Source organism: Pundamilia nyererei, unplaced genomic scaffold (genome assembly GCF_000239375.1).
Source record: "Pundamilia nyererei isolate P.nyererei 1_Seehausen unplaced genomic scaffold, PunNye1.0 scaffold00049, whole genome shotgun sequence".
Classification (NCBI taxonomy): domain Eukaryota; kingdom Metazoa; phylum Chordata; class Actinopteri; order Cichliformes; family Cichlidae; genus Pundamilia; species Pundamilia nyererei.
The window spans coordinates 2,823,431-2,837,996 of NW_005187450.1; the positions used below are offsets into that span (position 1 = coordinate 2,823,431).

The 14,566-nt window shown below is 37.8% G+C and overlaps 2 protein-coding genes across 3 annotated transcripts in view; both read left to right on the forward strand.

Moving 5' to 3' along the window:
* tp73 (tumor protein p73) overlaps positions 1-12,024 on the forward strand; it is a 26,817-nt gene extending 14,793 nt beyond the window's left edge. The window contains exons 5-14 of one of the 2 annotated variants that reach the window (XM_005732992.1): positions 4,932-5,118; positions 5,413-5,528; positions 6,082-6,191; positions 6,307-6,449; positions 7,141-7,229; positions 7,422-7,549; positions 7,983-8,137; positions 8,251-8,383; positions 9,797-9,890; positions 10,254-12,024. In XM_005732992.1, coding sequence (XP_005733049.1) covers positions 4,932-5,118; positions 5,413-5,528; positions 6,082-6,191; positions 6,307-6,449; positions 7,141-7,229; positions 7,422-7,549; positions 7,983-8,137; positions 8,251-8,383; positions 9,797-9,890; positions 10,254-10,652 — 1,554 coding nt within the window. In that variant the 3' untranslated portion in view covers positions 10,653-12,024. Of the gene's footprint in view, positions 1-4,931; positions 5,119-5,412; positions 5,529-6,081; positions 6,192-6,306; positions 6,450-7,140; positions 7,230-7,421; positions 7,550-7,982; positions 8,150-8,250; positions 8,384-9,796; positions 9,891-10,253 lie in introns of both variants that reach the window. The other variant, XM_005732993.1, reaches the window with a different exon arrangement.
* A 42-nt stretch (positions 12,025-12,066) lies between these two features.
* Positions 12,067-14,538, forward strand: LOC102211678 (protein RER1-like; the record flags this gene model as incomplete). Its single annotated transcript, XM_005732995.2, has 3 exons — positions 12,067-12,469; positions 13,834-13,915; positions 14,221-14,538. Coding segments are annotated over exons 2-3 (399 nt in total), but the record flags the coding sequence as incomplete, so codon positions are not given.
* Positions 14,539-14,566: the final 28 nt, after the last annotated feature.

Here is a 14,566-nt window from a genome sequence, read left to right on the forward strand (position 1 = left end):
GTGTGTGTGTGTGTGTGTGTGTGTGTGTGTGTGTGTGTGTCTCTGCGCTATAAGAGGAGAAACAAAGGAGTGTTTGACTGGCACACGACTTAAGATACAAATGATGAGGCAGCAGAAAAGGATTGTGAGGAAACCTGTGATTATTCAGATGCCTCTGCTGCCATTAAACAGGAGGGATTAGAACAAAAAGAGAGACTGGGTGATTGCTCATAGCTTTGGTGGAGTTTACTGTAATGCTTTGTTTTATCTTGAATGCCTGATTATAAGACCGGCAAATTATAAGTGTTATTATATAGCTATGGAAAAAAGAAAATGTTTAATCTGTGAAATGACGGAGTATGATAATATATGATTTTCTACTGTATAAAGCATTGATTTCTTTAAAGGAAGTGTTACAGATAGTTAAAAAAGAAGTTCACCACATGTAATACCTACAGAATATGCAGCCGTTTGAGGTAAAACATCCTGGAATATAGACATAAACTCTTTCCCAATAAAATGACAACATATTTACATTTTACTGAAAGTGAAGTAAATAATTTTACTGAAAGTGAAGTAAATAAAACAATAATCAGAAAGAAAAGGCATTCCAGTCAAGCCTCTCAGGATGACTACATTTCTACTAATGGTAGGGGATTACCCAAAAGATTGCATGAGGATTTATGTGTGTCTGAAATGTGGATGCAAATATGGGTGTGCGTATTTATGCGAAATTCAGTAAAAGACCCAAGTTTGAACTTGTTTGGAAAAAAGGGATGACTATAAGACTGAGTCACCTTGTCTGAATGTAGAAAACAGGAGTTTCATGTGTATTCCTTGTGGCCTCAGGCAATGTGGAATACCAAATGGCGTAGGGGCATATTCAATACGAGCAGCTTCCTAGCTGCCCTTCTTCATGCCCCTCTGCCTTTTCCTCTCAAGGGAAGATATCTACTTATTCCATTGAGCATTTTTCATTAAATCCCTTCGTCTCACATTCCACGTTATCAGTTTAATCAGAATTGCTGCCATTATTTTTCATAGTAGGGATTATCTGATTACTGGGGGTTTCTCCTTAATACTGTAAGGTCTTTGCCTCGAAGTGACTATTGTTGTGACTTGGCACAGAATAAATAAACTTGACTTGACATCATTAGTGACTGACAAAGCATTCGGTTGTGGTATATAGAACTTGTCATTAGATTAGTCCAACTCTGGTACCTTTCAAAGGAAAAGAGACGAGAAGTCAGGTGAACACAGAGGAGGTTTTCTCATCTATCAAAGTATTTCCACATAGAGTTAGTCCATCCAAACCCATGTTAAGCTGCTCTGGCAATCAACCCCCCCCCACCCCCACCCACGTCTAGTCAAGACAGCATCCATTAGTGATAATAGCTCTGAAACTCTGCCACTCTCCTGCCCCTTGAAGATGATTCTTCTGCTTGGATGCAGGCAAGCATCACCATGGCTAGAAATAAGATCTAACACCTTAGTATTGTCATATAATAAGACCCCTTTCCATACAATCAGACTTTAGTTTGTGTGTAAGTGTATATGCACATGCATGAGTGTTTGTGTGTCTGTCTGTGTGTGTACAGTATGTGGCAGTAGTAGGAAGGGGTGTGATACACTCAGGATGCAGGCTCGAGCATGCACTACACAGCGGCTTGTCAGAAGCTGCTCTTCCCAGCTATTAGCCTCTCTCCGTTAGGACACACGTCCCAACATGTTCTGCACAATGCATCCCTCCCTTCCTTTCCTGATGCATCATCCAAAGCCACATCACCATTGGTTTTCCTGCCAAGCATCAAATGTGGGAAACCAGAGTTGATGAGAAAGAGAATTCACACATTTGGGACGCATGATATTTCACAGGGGAAATAAATGTGCTCCTAGTTCGAGGACTGATCGTTTTGTGCTGTAAAACAAGTGCTTTTGTAGTATACAGTGTTTAAAGAAATCAGCCTAATCAGCTAATATCTTAACTAATTTCACTATAGAACAGGGGCTCTTGTTGATGTTCTGGACTCTAAATTGATAACACAGCTAAGCGCCACAGAGAAAGCTAATATTTTAAGCATTAGGTCATGCTGTGTGTCCCATAATACTCTGTGAAACACAGTGTTTATGTTAATACTCTAAAGGAGTTAACCGTAAGACTCCATGGACTGTGCATATAGCTACTTGAAAATCACTAAAGTCGAATGGTTTTATCCTAATTAAGGTTTAATTAATTAAAAGATTTTTTTAATAGGCTCTTATGGTTCCCTCGCAGCCTAAGCTTTACTTTTTGGATTAGACAAAAAAGATTACTATATTGTAAGATTGTAATTCATTATGGTTCATTAGATCTTTTAACATGGGTGACTTTTAGGTTTCCTATACTAATTTACTTCCAATACACGATGATTACAGTGTATGAAAAGTCAGCTTATATGGTACTGTATATCAGCTCACTGTGTCTGTGTGTGTATGAATGTACATAAATAAATCTGATATTTGTTACGAAAATTTACAGCGGGCAAGCTGCTGCCTGTGAGTATGGATGACAGTTTGGCAATTAACACCTCTTCTCAAGGAACCTGTCAGGGCCTGTCTCCATTGGTCCACCGTGTAGAAGCAAAGATGAATAGATGAATGGATGGATGGATGAATAGATGGATGGACAGATGGCAATAAAATTCCTGTCCCTGTCCTGTCCCTGTCTTTTGGTGTGGATTTATGTATGTTTCTGACCAAGACAAACATGTGAGCTTCTAATACACTTTTACTGCAGTAAATCACAAACTCTCAAAATGACACACTGACCAAAGGAAATACAACATGTACATTAAAACAATGTTTTGGCAGTGGCTAAAAGCACTGTTCGCAAAACTTGTCCATCTGAAAGTCAGAAAGAATATTATAAGAGTTAACAATTTATCACAAAAGCAGTCGATCAAAAAACAGTTTTCACTAAATTGGTGAAGCTTTTACTTAATTTTCAAGTTTCCTAAAAGTTTCATTTAGGAAACTTTAAATGAAAAAAAATGAGACCACTATTTATCCGAACAACTTTAAACACAACACTACACTTCTTTTGATTTCCAGCAGGATACGTGCCAAATTTCTCCTTTTCTTGCAAGAAAAGCATAAACAGACAGATGTGTATACAGAGATTGCTTTGTTCAGTTTTTAAATTAATAAACTGTATTCTTACAATTTATTCTTTTACCCCTCTGTCCATTTTTAATTTCCTTTTCTCAGTCACCACAAGATTTATTCCAACTCAGTGACAAAGCAACTGATCCAAGTTTGGCATATTTGTTCTCCTTCTCTTCCTCTTCCTCTCTACTCTCTGTGCCTTTTTTGTGTTTTGAAACAAAGCCCAACTTGTCCATCACTCATCTTTTCCTGCATCAGATACTGCAGTTCTTTTAATAACACTGCACTTCTGACACCAACACAGCTACACTTACACACAAAGAAACATGTCTGTGTGTGTAAAAATGAAATTTAAAAAAGTAATAAAGGGCAAAAAATAAACAAAAAAGAAGGGAAAAGGAATAGTGTGGTCGTGATAGCCGCTGTCTATCAGTTACAACTGAACCAACTCACAAACACGTTCATGTGGCCTTTCCTTTTTATTGTTGGCCTCTGTAATGCAGAGATACGTGAATCCTGAGAGTCAGATAACCTGAGAATGAAATTCTTCACTTTTGTCTAATAAATTTCTTTCTTTACTATCACAAATAATTCTTGTTAGTTAGTTAGTTAGTTAGTTTTTAGAATTGCCAACACACTGTCCTATACTTATCATGTATACTCATCATGTCATCTCTCTATTATTTCTTCTCTCTGTGTTTCTATTTCTTTTTGCTTTCTATAATCTAGAAAATGCAAAGAGACAACTTCACGTGGACTCTTTGTTTTTTTTCTTACGCAGCAACACAAATGTTGACCTGCGAGTGCTGTAGTTCTCCCATACGGTACGCATTTGCATTTTAAGATCACTTTAGCAAGTCTACACAGGAAAGAACAGACTTTCTATTTTTTTTCCTGGAAGGTCGTAGTTTGATCACAACAGGAGAGATTTTTAAGATTTTGTGATTGTGTTGGGGCATGTTTAGGCCATTTCATTCCTTGTGATGTCTTTGGGTGCATGTGTAATGGCATTTCCACATGCACATTCATGCGAAAGCGCATGTATGTGCATGTGGAAATACTTGTAAACTGAGGAATTAGTGAAGACTGGTTGTGCACAGATCAGCATATTTTTATTTCACTTTAACTAGATGACTGCTACGCTTCCTGTAAGAAACTGTATTTTTCATACTATTGTCCAGAGAGAAGGTGTACAGTTACGCTTTTTCTCTATCACTTGCAGTATCTCACATTACTACCCACAAACTAAGTCTTCTGGGTAATTATCATGTATTCATGCTACACAACATTTACCTTTATAACACAAATGAAAATTTATTGCTGACTGGCTGATGTGTTTCTCTCTTCCATTCATACTCCTCTGCTCTTTATTTGACAACATTTGCTCTCATTCATGGTTTTATGTGGTAATTATAGTGTGCTGCTTTTACACCAAACTTTTTTATTATCATATTACGCAGCTCTTTATCTGTCCACCTTGTCTTCTGTCTCTTAGAGACTTATTTTTTTGTCTGCTGATAGGTGACTTAATTGTAGGTTATTTAATTTTGAGACAACAGTCCCACCTCCTGAAAGATTAATTTTTTAAAATATGTCACTGGTAGTGTAATGTGTTCTCTTATTACGTTTATATATAACTATTCTTGAGAGCATGAGACGAAAGTCACTGGAGCAAGACTGCAACGCCTCATCGGCCATGACCTTTTGATTGATTTGTTTTTGCTTTTTTCACAAGCACATTAAATTCCCATTTATAAGTTCAGACCACTGATTTGAAACTTGACCGCGTGTGTTCTTTCTCTACCCAGTACTCTCCCTTGCTGAAGAAGCTCTACTGTCAGATTGCCAAAACCTGTCCAATCCAGATCAAGCTATCCTCCTCTCCTCCGCATGGCAGCATCATCAGAGCCATGCCCATCTATAAGAAGGCGGAGCACGTGACTGAAGTGGTCAAACGATGCCCCAACCACGAACTAGGACGAGACTTCAATGATGGTACAATCTGCTAATCTCTTCTTTTGAACATAAGTAATTATGCTGACATATTTTATACTTTTTATATGTCTCATTAGTGTTTGGCTAATTCTTGCTTGCATGGGGGACTGCATGTAAAAATGAGCATGTAAAATGCAAGTAACAGAGAGCAGCAGAACGTTAAATGCAGTTCACTTAACAACCACAAGCATCATTAAGAACAGCAGTTTTCTGGACATTATACTACACAATAAACTGTACCTGGTATCTGCCAAGTTTAAATAAACCAACTCTCTCTCATGTTTATCTCCTCAGGTCAAGCAGCTCCGGCCAGTCACCTGATCAGAGTGGAGGGAAATAACCTCTGCCAGTATGTGGATGATCCTGTTACTGGCAGGCAGAGTGTCATCGTCCCGTATGAGGCTCCACAGGTTGGTGGTAGTGTACTTGACCTGCAGCGGGTCATAACAGCAGAGATATACATATGCATTGTATCAAGTATTTAAAGATACACAGAAAAAGCCTCTGATAAAATTTAGTTGTTTGTAAAATGGGCATTTTGCAGATATTTCTTTTGTTTTTGGACATTAAGCCAAGAGAAAAGACGAGGCATATGATGAACACGTCAAAGAAACAGTCAGCTACAGTTAAGAATTTTAACACGAGGCTCATCTATAAATAAAGATGCCAGACATGTCCACGCAAGCACAAGACTCATCATGTCTGTCATGAAAAAGTTAATATAAAGTACATTTGTCTCTCATCACATCAACGTGCGCTACAACACCTCCCTCTGGTGGTGAATTGGTGTTTTTGAAAAAAAATTACTTGAGCGATGAAAAGAAATGAGCTTTTTTAAATACCGAGACCTAAAATGGTGTACAGTTACAGTTACACTTCTCACCATTATATTATGGTGATATAAGTACTTATGCACTAATGGAAGCAAAGTAAAAACTAAAACCTTGTTGCTCTGTGTTACAGGTAGGGACTGAGTTTACCACCATCCTATATAATTTTATGTGCAACAGCAGCTGTGTGGGCGGCATGAACAGGAGACCTATCCTCATTATCATCACTTTGGAAACCAGGGAGTAAGGCAACAATTCATATTTCATACACAAACAGAGATATTTGGTTTGACATTTCATCACTTTTTTAAAACATGCTGCAATTAGTACATTTTCTTCTTCTATATAATCTCTGCAGCGGTCAAGTGTTGGGCAGAAGGTCATTTGAAGGTCGGATATGTGCATGTCCGGGCAGAGACCGCAAAGCTGATGAGGACCACTTCAGGGAACAGCAGGCCCTGAATGAGAGTGTGGCCAAAAATGGAAGTGCTAACAAGCGCAGTGAGTTGAAATAAGACTTCATGGGGGAAAAGTTTGTTTTAAATTATAACAGTTAACCCCTTAGCAGTCCAATTAGTCCCCTAAACCATCCAATGTACCGTGGGCGGTACGTCCGACTGCTAACAGGTTAAAGATACAATCATTTTAGCTTTTAAAGTTTCATTCACTTGTGTTTTCCTAATTTAGTTTTCAAATATATAAACAGTCTAGCCCAGAGGAGCATGGTGAATGTCCAGGATCTAAATTTGGACAATAAGTAGTCTCCATAAAGATCAACACACTAACAGCTGAAATCCCAGATATTAAATCTTTTACACCCAATTGAATTGATACTATACTTTGCCATATAATTTCATAACTATTCTTATTTGTAGAATCATATTCTAACTGGTGTACATTCTTATGTGTATTATTGTAGTTTCAGGTCTAAAGTGTGCTACAGTTTCATGTAATGGAAGACTGTAAAATTTTATGTGTGTATTGTGGTTCTAAAAAACCCAACTAGGAACAAGGACTTGAAATTAGCAATATTCATACCCCTCTGTATAAATGAAATTAGCAATAATTATGTGCAGCACATCAGCTTCATGTGAAACCGCATCATTGTTGTTGTACATCATGCTTGGTTGTTTGCTGTCTAAAGCAGTGGTATAAATCTGCTTAATTATGCTTCTGTTTCCCTTATCTGCAGATTTTAAACAGAGTCCAACAAACATTCCCAGTCCAAACATTAACATGAGGAAGAGGCGGCATGGAGAAGAGGAGGTTTACTATATTCCTGTAAGAGCTTTCACACATGTATAATAAGAAAATTTAGATTCATCTATTAGCTTTCTAACTGTCAGACTCACAGTTTGTGAGTTTTTTGCTAATTTATTAAATTGTTGGAACAAAAGCACTATTTGTATTGGATGGACTGATTCAGCAGTCATTGATGGCTTAGGATAACGGTTGTGTCATGTTTGTGTGTAGGTTCGTGGTCGTGAGAACTTTGAGTTGCTGATGAAGATTAAAGACAGCTTGGAGCTGGTGGAGCTCGTGCCACAGCAGCTGGTGGACTCCTACAGACAACAAGCACAGCAGCAGCTGCTGCAGAGACCGTGAGTCACTTCAATGCACACACACTCATTTGGCTCTACATATAAAAGTTGTGTTTTTTATTTTATTAGGAACGTGCATCGGATTTGCCCGTTTTGCTGTTGTTCCTGCATGACCATAATATTGTCATTCCAGGTTTAATGTTGCAACTGAGCAACACTCAATAAAAGTAATATATTACACACTACTTGTTACTTTTTCTTTAAAGTAATGCAGTGCATTACTTAATTACGTCATTCAGCCAAATTTAGGCTACTGATTGTGGTTTGGTTGTGACATTGTTATGATGATGTAGGAACAACATCAACACAGTGCAAAATTCCAAAACACATTGAGTCTTCTGTATTTCATCAAACTGTAAAGTGTCTGTCATGCTCAGTAACACTGAGACAAACTCTTTCTCTAATCTCTGCAACATTCGTCTTTTTCCGTTAGGAGCCACGTGGCATCACCCTCCTCCTATTCTCCACTGTCAAACATGAACAAGCTGCATTCCCACGGAGGCCTCAGCAAGCCACCCTCAGTCAACCAGCTCGCAGGACAGCAGCCCCAGCAACACCACACTGCCCCCTCTTCCATGGCTCATATGGGTGATTATCTATGTGTGTGATTTCGTTTCAAGACATTACTTCCAAAACAGTTACAGTACTTTATCCAGGTTTGCTGCTGTCAGTTTTATTGATCACCCGTCCCTTTCCTACAGGTCCAAACATGCTCAACAGCAACCACATGCAGGCAAATGGAGAAATGAACGGTGGCCACAACAGTCAGAATATAGTGTCTGCTTCTCACTGCAGCCCGCCCCCTCCGTATAACCCTGACCCCAGCCTTGTCAGGTACCTCACCCTCCAATGACACTCCTCCTTTACTCACCTGTAAAAAAAAAAAAAAAAAAAAGGCCGCTTGACAATCAGATGCACTTGTCTGGTTAAATGTAAACTAGTGGCATAAGAATACTTTACTTTACTTGGCCATGTTTACATAGTATTATGTCAAACAGTGTTTTGGAAACGTTCTATTTTGCCACAAAATGTGACAAGATTGAGCTGTTTTTTTGTTTTGTTTTGTTTTTTTTAAACATAATGTTGTGGCTGTTCTGTAAAGGCTTGCAATAACAATGCAGATCTGTAAACACCCTTTGAGAGTGCCATAGTGAAGGCCCACTGGAGACTTGGTAACATGGAAAAAATGTGTATACATGGCACAGTTAAAGTGGAAAAGAACGATAAGTAGAAAGGTCAAGTCAGTAATATTTAAAATAAAAGTGAAAAGAACATTTTTTGTTTTGGGGGTTGTTGTTTTTTTCAGTTTTGGCCCCTTTAATATTAAAATGTTCCTGTTCCGTGCAGAAAAAAATGAAAAACAGAACACAGCAAAAAAAAAAAAAGAAAAAGAAAAAAAAAGAAAAACACCAATGCTTTCAGCTGGCTGGATTTATTATTTCAGGTTTCTGCTAGATGCATATAAGTGTTTAAATCACATGTTTATCAGCTCTCATTAAATAATACAGCATAACCTCTCAAGACTTGTAAAACCTCTGCTATGGATTTGTTACCTGCACTTGAAAAGCAGAAACTGTGTGTCTTACCTAGTTCTAAATTCCTTCACACTGACACTGTGTAAACAGCCATTCTTTGCAATGCAATGCAATGCAGCAGATTTTTTTCTTCAAAAGAAATGTTTAATTTCTATTTAATTTTAAACTATATTTTTTTCTTTTTTCTTTTTAATTAATTTTACTTTTGTAAGCTATTTTGTCCATTTTGCAGTCAAATGACTTGCTCTTGCAATTTTAGCCTTTTTGATACAGCAGGATTTGTCTTTTTGTTTTTGCAGACTATTATGTTAATTAAACCGTTAAATTGTACAGCTAGCTTCTTTTTCCAGTTACTTTGTATGTTACCAAAACGTTAACATTCATGTATTTATAATAAAGCTTCTTCATCAAAGCAATAATGGCCTTATGAATCATTAATATTGTATAAATGTATGTTTATGGTTTTAATTTCACTACAGTTCTTCAGATGTATAGTTTCTGTATCCTTTAGTTTAGATCGGTGCCCTAAATCTCCCTCTTATTTTACTTAGAATAAGCTATAGGGACTTGTCCCCCTATAGATATTACTACAGTAAATCCAGAAAATACTTGTTTTTCTCTTTCAGCTTTTCTCAGGAGTAATGTTTTTGTTTAAGTCCCAGTTTTAGGTTGTATCTCTGGTCTAAGCAGGCCTTCTTTTCTCCCCATACAGCTTTCTCACCAGCCTGGGCTGTCAGAACTTCATTGAGTACTTCACTTCCCAAGGCCTCCAGTCTATCTACCATCTCCAAACTCTCTCCATGGAGGTAACCAGTTTGTTCCTGCACATACAATCTACAAGCAGTAGAAATAATAGACATAATAAGAAATGTTACATGTAATTATTAAAACAAATAAAAGAAAGAGAAGAAAAGGTAAAAATGGCAACAACAAAAAAAACTGCAATAAGAGACACAAAACAGAAAAGTAAAGCAACAAGGTACAAACAAATCCCAGATAATTACTGACCACTAGTGATGATGCAAAGAATTACCTTATTAAGCAGGCTTAATACTTCCTGACTTCCTTTTGCATTTTCAAGCAAACACGTAAAGACACACTCTTATTGCTTTGTGTTTGCTTTTTTGCTACACTCTTGAACTCCTCCAATGTCTGTGTGCCCTCACTAGGATTTGGGTGCGCTAAAGATACCAGAACAGTCCCGCCTCATCATCTGGCGAGGTCTGCAGGACATGAAACAAGGCGCTCCCCTGCAGCTGCCTGCTTCTTCTCATCATCATGACTATCATGGGCAGCAGCTACTTCGCTCTAGCAGCAACATGACTGCCTCCGCAATGGCGGCCATTGGGGCTGCAGGTGGGGAACTGCAACGCCAGCGGGTCATGGAAGCTGTGCACTTTCGCGTCCGCCACACCATCACTATCCCCAACAGGTCCAGCGTTGTTGGGACATCAGGCATGACGGCTGCTGATGAGTGGGCTGACTTTGGTTTTGACATGCCTGACTGCAAGGTGTCACGGAGCAAGCACTCCATCAAGGAGGAATTCATGGAAAGTGACATTCACTGAGACTGAATAAAATCTTGGATCTTCTTTCCCAGAAGTTATTGTCAGCATCAGCTTACTGCAGTGTAACTACGTGACTAGGGTTGTTAAATATGTGTTTAGCTGCTCTTGTCATATTTTGATGATCAACTTTGATCAATTTTGATTCTGAGATATTTTCAGTGTGCTCATGCACTTTCATGTGCAGCCAGAAGTTTGTGCTTGAACTGTTGTTCCATCTAATATTTGAAGATAACATAACAAAGTTTACGTCTTCAGTCTTCAAAGCAAAATGCATTGTAACAATATAATTGTCAAAGCAATGCTGAACACACATGATCTGGACTTTGCTTTTTGGAACGCTGATAAATGCAAAAGCAAATTTTTGGGGGGTGCACTGTGCAATAAGTAATAACACATTTTTCTTTTACAGCATATGTGACATTGTTCACAGTAACATAAATGTCAAAAGAGGTAAATCACCACTGCATTTTATGTTTAGATGCCAAAAATAGGTTCTCATCTGACTTTTTTTTTTTCTTTAAGTTGTCCTTCACTTGTTCAAATGTATATACTTTATCATGTAAATGTTTTGGAGTAGATGTTGTTTGAAATAATAGAGTCAACATGATGTATCTGCTGTTTGAACCAAATGACTAGAACTGGGTAAATCGAATCCATAACTATGGGAACACAATTGTGTATTTTCAGTGGGTATGATAACGTGATGACCGTAATGTGGTTCGGTGTGGTGGTATCGTTTATGTGCGAAAAAAAAAAAAAAAGTGCTTTGGTGTTAGTAGTTGTACGCTGACACTTACTGTTAAAAAATAGTTATTGCCTAATACTTTTATTACGTTCTAGAAAATATGCCGCTCATTATTTTATAGTAACACACTGCAACACAGATAGGAGACAATCAAACAAACAAAAAAAGCATACTCAGTATTATATCTTAATACCAGGGATTTGATTAGATTTGTGAATGGATATTGTGCTATCCCTGTACATCAAGAAAACTAGATAATGAGCAGCATTTTTGTCCTTGTATTTGTATTTTGAAAACCTTGCAGGGCAAGGTACTCATAAATTCATTATAGCTGACTCTGTAGCTAATCTTCATGGCACTTGTTTGTAGGTATTTAATAACATTCCACTTTAATTTCTGGATTGCCATCATGAAGCTGAATGGTTCTCTTATTGTGTTATATTTGCTTGACCTTTACTTGTACCAGGGCGAAGGTTTTTGTCTCCCTTTCTAAGGCCCATTCTTGGAAAGACAATTTTTCGTCGTTTTTCATCTCATTATTACAAATGGTCAGAGAGAGAGAGCACTTTAATGCGATTAAATCATTTAGGTGTTTCAGTATTAACACCACAGTGTAAATAAAAGAATTTCTCCGTTTCTTGTTATGTTTTTTTTTTTTCAAAAGAAAAAAATTGTTTACTGGTGTGTTTTTATTCATGAGCGTTCATTCGTTTCTGCTGTTGTTAAAATCACGAATTAAATTGGTTAAAACGTCTGCCTCTGCGGTCTCTTTTTTCAAAGTGACAAGGTTTTCAACCCAGTGGTCGGAAATAGTACTGAATGTTTAAGGAAACAGGCCAACCAGAGGAAACATTCTGATGCTGCGCTGACTTTTTATTATTTGAACCGAGAAATCGGTTCGTTTGTGATCGTTGAGGTCTGAAGAGTCATAGCGAATCGAGGTGGTCGGATTTCTGCTACTCAGCCTGTGGTATCCTCGCGGAAGTATTGACGTGTACACAGCAGTTTACACGAGAAGTGGCTAATTTAGCTAGCTAGGTAGAGCCGGGTAGTGTCACAGCGGCCGTATCAGGTAAGAAAGAACTGCCATTGACAATTTTCGCTGTAACTGCTAATACAGCTGAGAGACACAAAGAGGTATTGAATCGAAGAATCAACATTGATTGTGATTGCATCATTCACTGAATATGGAGGTGTTTAGTATAGAATGGTTATATTTTAACTGTGCTAGCTAGCTGTGAAACTGTTGGCAACGTAGCACCGGAAGTGAGTTGTCAATTTTGTGAAGCCCTTGCTGGGTGTTGTAGTTTAAATGTGAACACAAACCAATTCTTGCAATCTAGGAGTAGTCAATAATAAACTACAAATTATTTTTTACATACTTTTACATGTGCCCAATCGGAGTTGTGGGAAATGTAGTCTAATACTTTCATTCTAACGGCTGAAGGGGATCAAATGAAGCTGAACAAAACTACATCACCCATACAAACGTTAACTGGGGCCAAAGGTAGTGTACGTTTCGACGGCTAGGACCGCTTTCGGGGCTAATTTCTAAGCTAACGCGAAGAATTTAAAATAATATAATATAAAATAATACCTCTAGTACAACTTATTCAAGTTTTAGTGCACATCGTAGTTATTTTCCATTTTGCAAATGAGCCTATTTTGGTAGATATTGCTTCCTAGATGTTATCCTGCCTTCCTTAAGCTGTGAGCTAGTTATGCAGCTAATGCTAACCAGGCACAACCACAGCTCGTCACGGTCCTGTTCTTTTCCCCATTAAAATAAAAATAGCAAATCATTAAATGTCCCAACGTGTAATGCGTAGTTAGCTAAGCAATCAACCTAGGCTACAGTGGATATAAATGTTGTTTTGGTGAGTAACCGGCAAGCGCACCGAGAATATTTATGATCAGCTAATCAATTAAAATTCTATTAAAGGACCTAGGGTTAGATTTAATTTACAGAGATACATATTTAAATTGTTTATTTAAAGAAAATTACAAAGATTTTGTCACCTTGACTATTTGCGCCTTGATAGTTATCTGATCACTCTGATTAACCCCTCTTCTGGACATATGCACCTCGCAGATACAGGTCTTTCCGGACAGCCTATGTCTATTGTATTTACTTGTATCACAGTTTACAGAGTATATATTACACAAACTGAAACGAAACGTGTGTTCCAAAATGTGCAGTTCTTGGTAAAATCGTTCACAAATTTTCGTTTTACTGGGTATTTATTTCCAAATCCTTTAAGACAAAATGGGCACAGAAGAGTTTGTTATTTGTCAATTTATCACCTCCATTTTGTATCTTCAATTGGGGCCGTTGGTAGACATGGTCATGCTGAATAAGAGTATTGTGCAGTACTCTTATTAAAGTAGATTAAGTTCATACGCCACTAATCAAAATCTTTTTGTCTTTCCAATAAGAATGTCAGAAGGGGACAGTGCTGGGGAGTCAATCCATGGGAAAACTTCTGTTGTGGCTGCCTTTTTCACACGAGTTGGACAGGTAATGTGTGAGATCAAGAATATCATATTCTTTTAAATAGGTTTAAATTTAGGGATACACCGATTGTGAAAATTCTGTCTTTTTAAAATGTCTTTTTAGATATATATATATTTTTGAACCAAGTCATTAAACAAAGACTTACCATTTTAAACATTAGCATTCATTGAGCCAAATCTCAGTAGAGAAATTTTTAAAACTGACTTGCAAATATAAGTACGTCAGAACTGATGTTCACAACAGATAAATATGAACTTCTTGTTTTTCAGCACCTCTGCAATGTTTTTTCTGGTTTCTTTTTGTCACAGGTCTATCAGTCATGGCTAGACAAGTCAACACCATTCTATGCAATGCGGTGGGCAGGAACTCTACTACTTACTCTTGTCTACATGATCAGAGTGTATCTACTACAGGGTTGGTATATAGTAACATATGCTTTGGGAATCTACCATCTCAACCTGTTCATTGCTTTTCTGTCGCCAAAAGTGGATCCCTCACTGCTTGAAGAAGATGAGGGCCCATCCCTTCCCACCAAGCAGAACGAGGAGTTCCGCCCTTTCATCAGGAGGTTGCCTGAATTCAAATTCTGGCATTCAGCGACAAAAGGCATCGTCATCGCCATGCTGCAATGTTTTTTCTGGTTTCTTTTTGTCA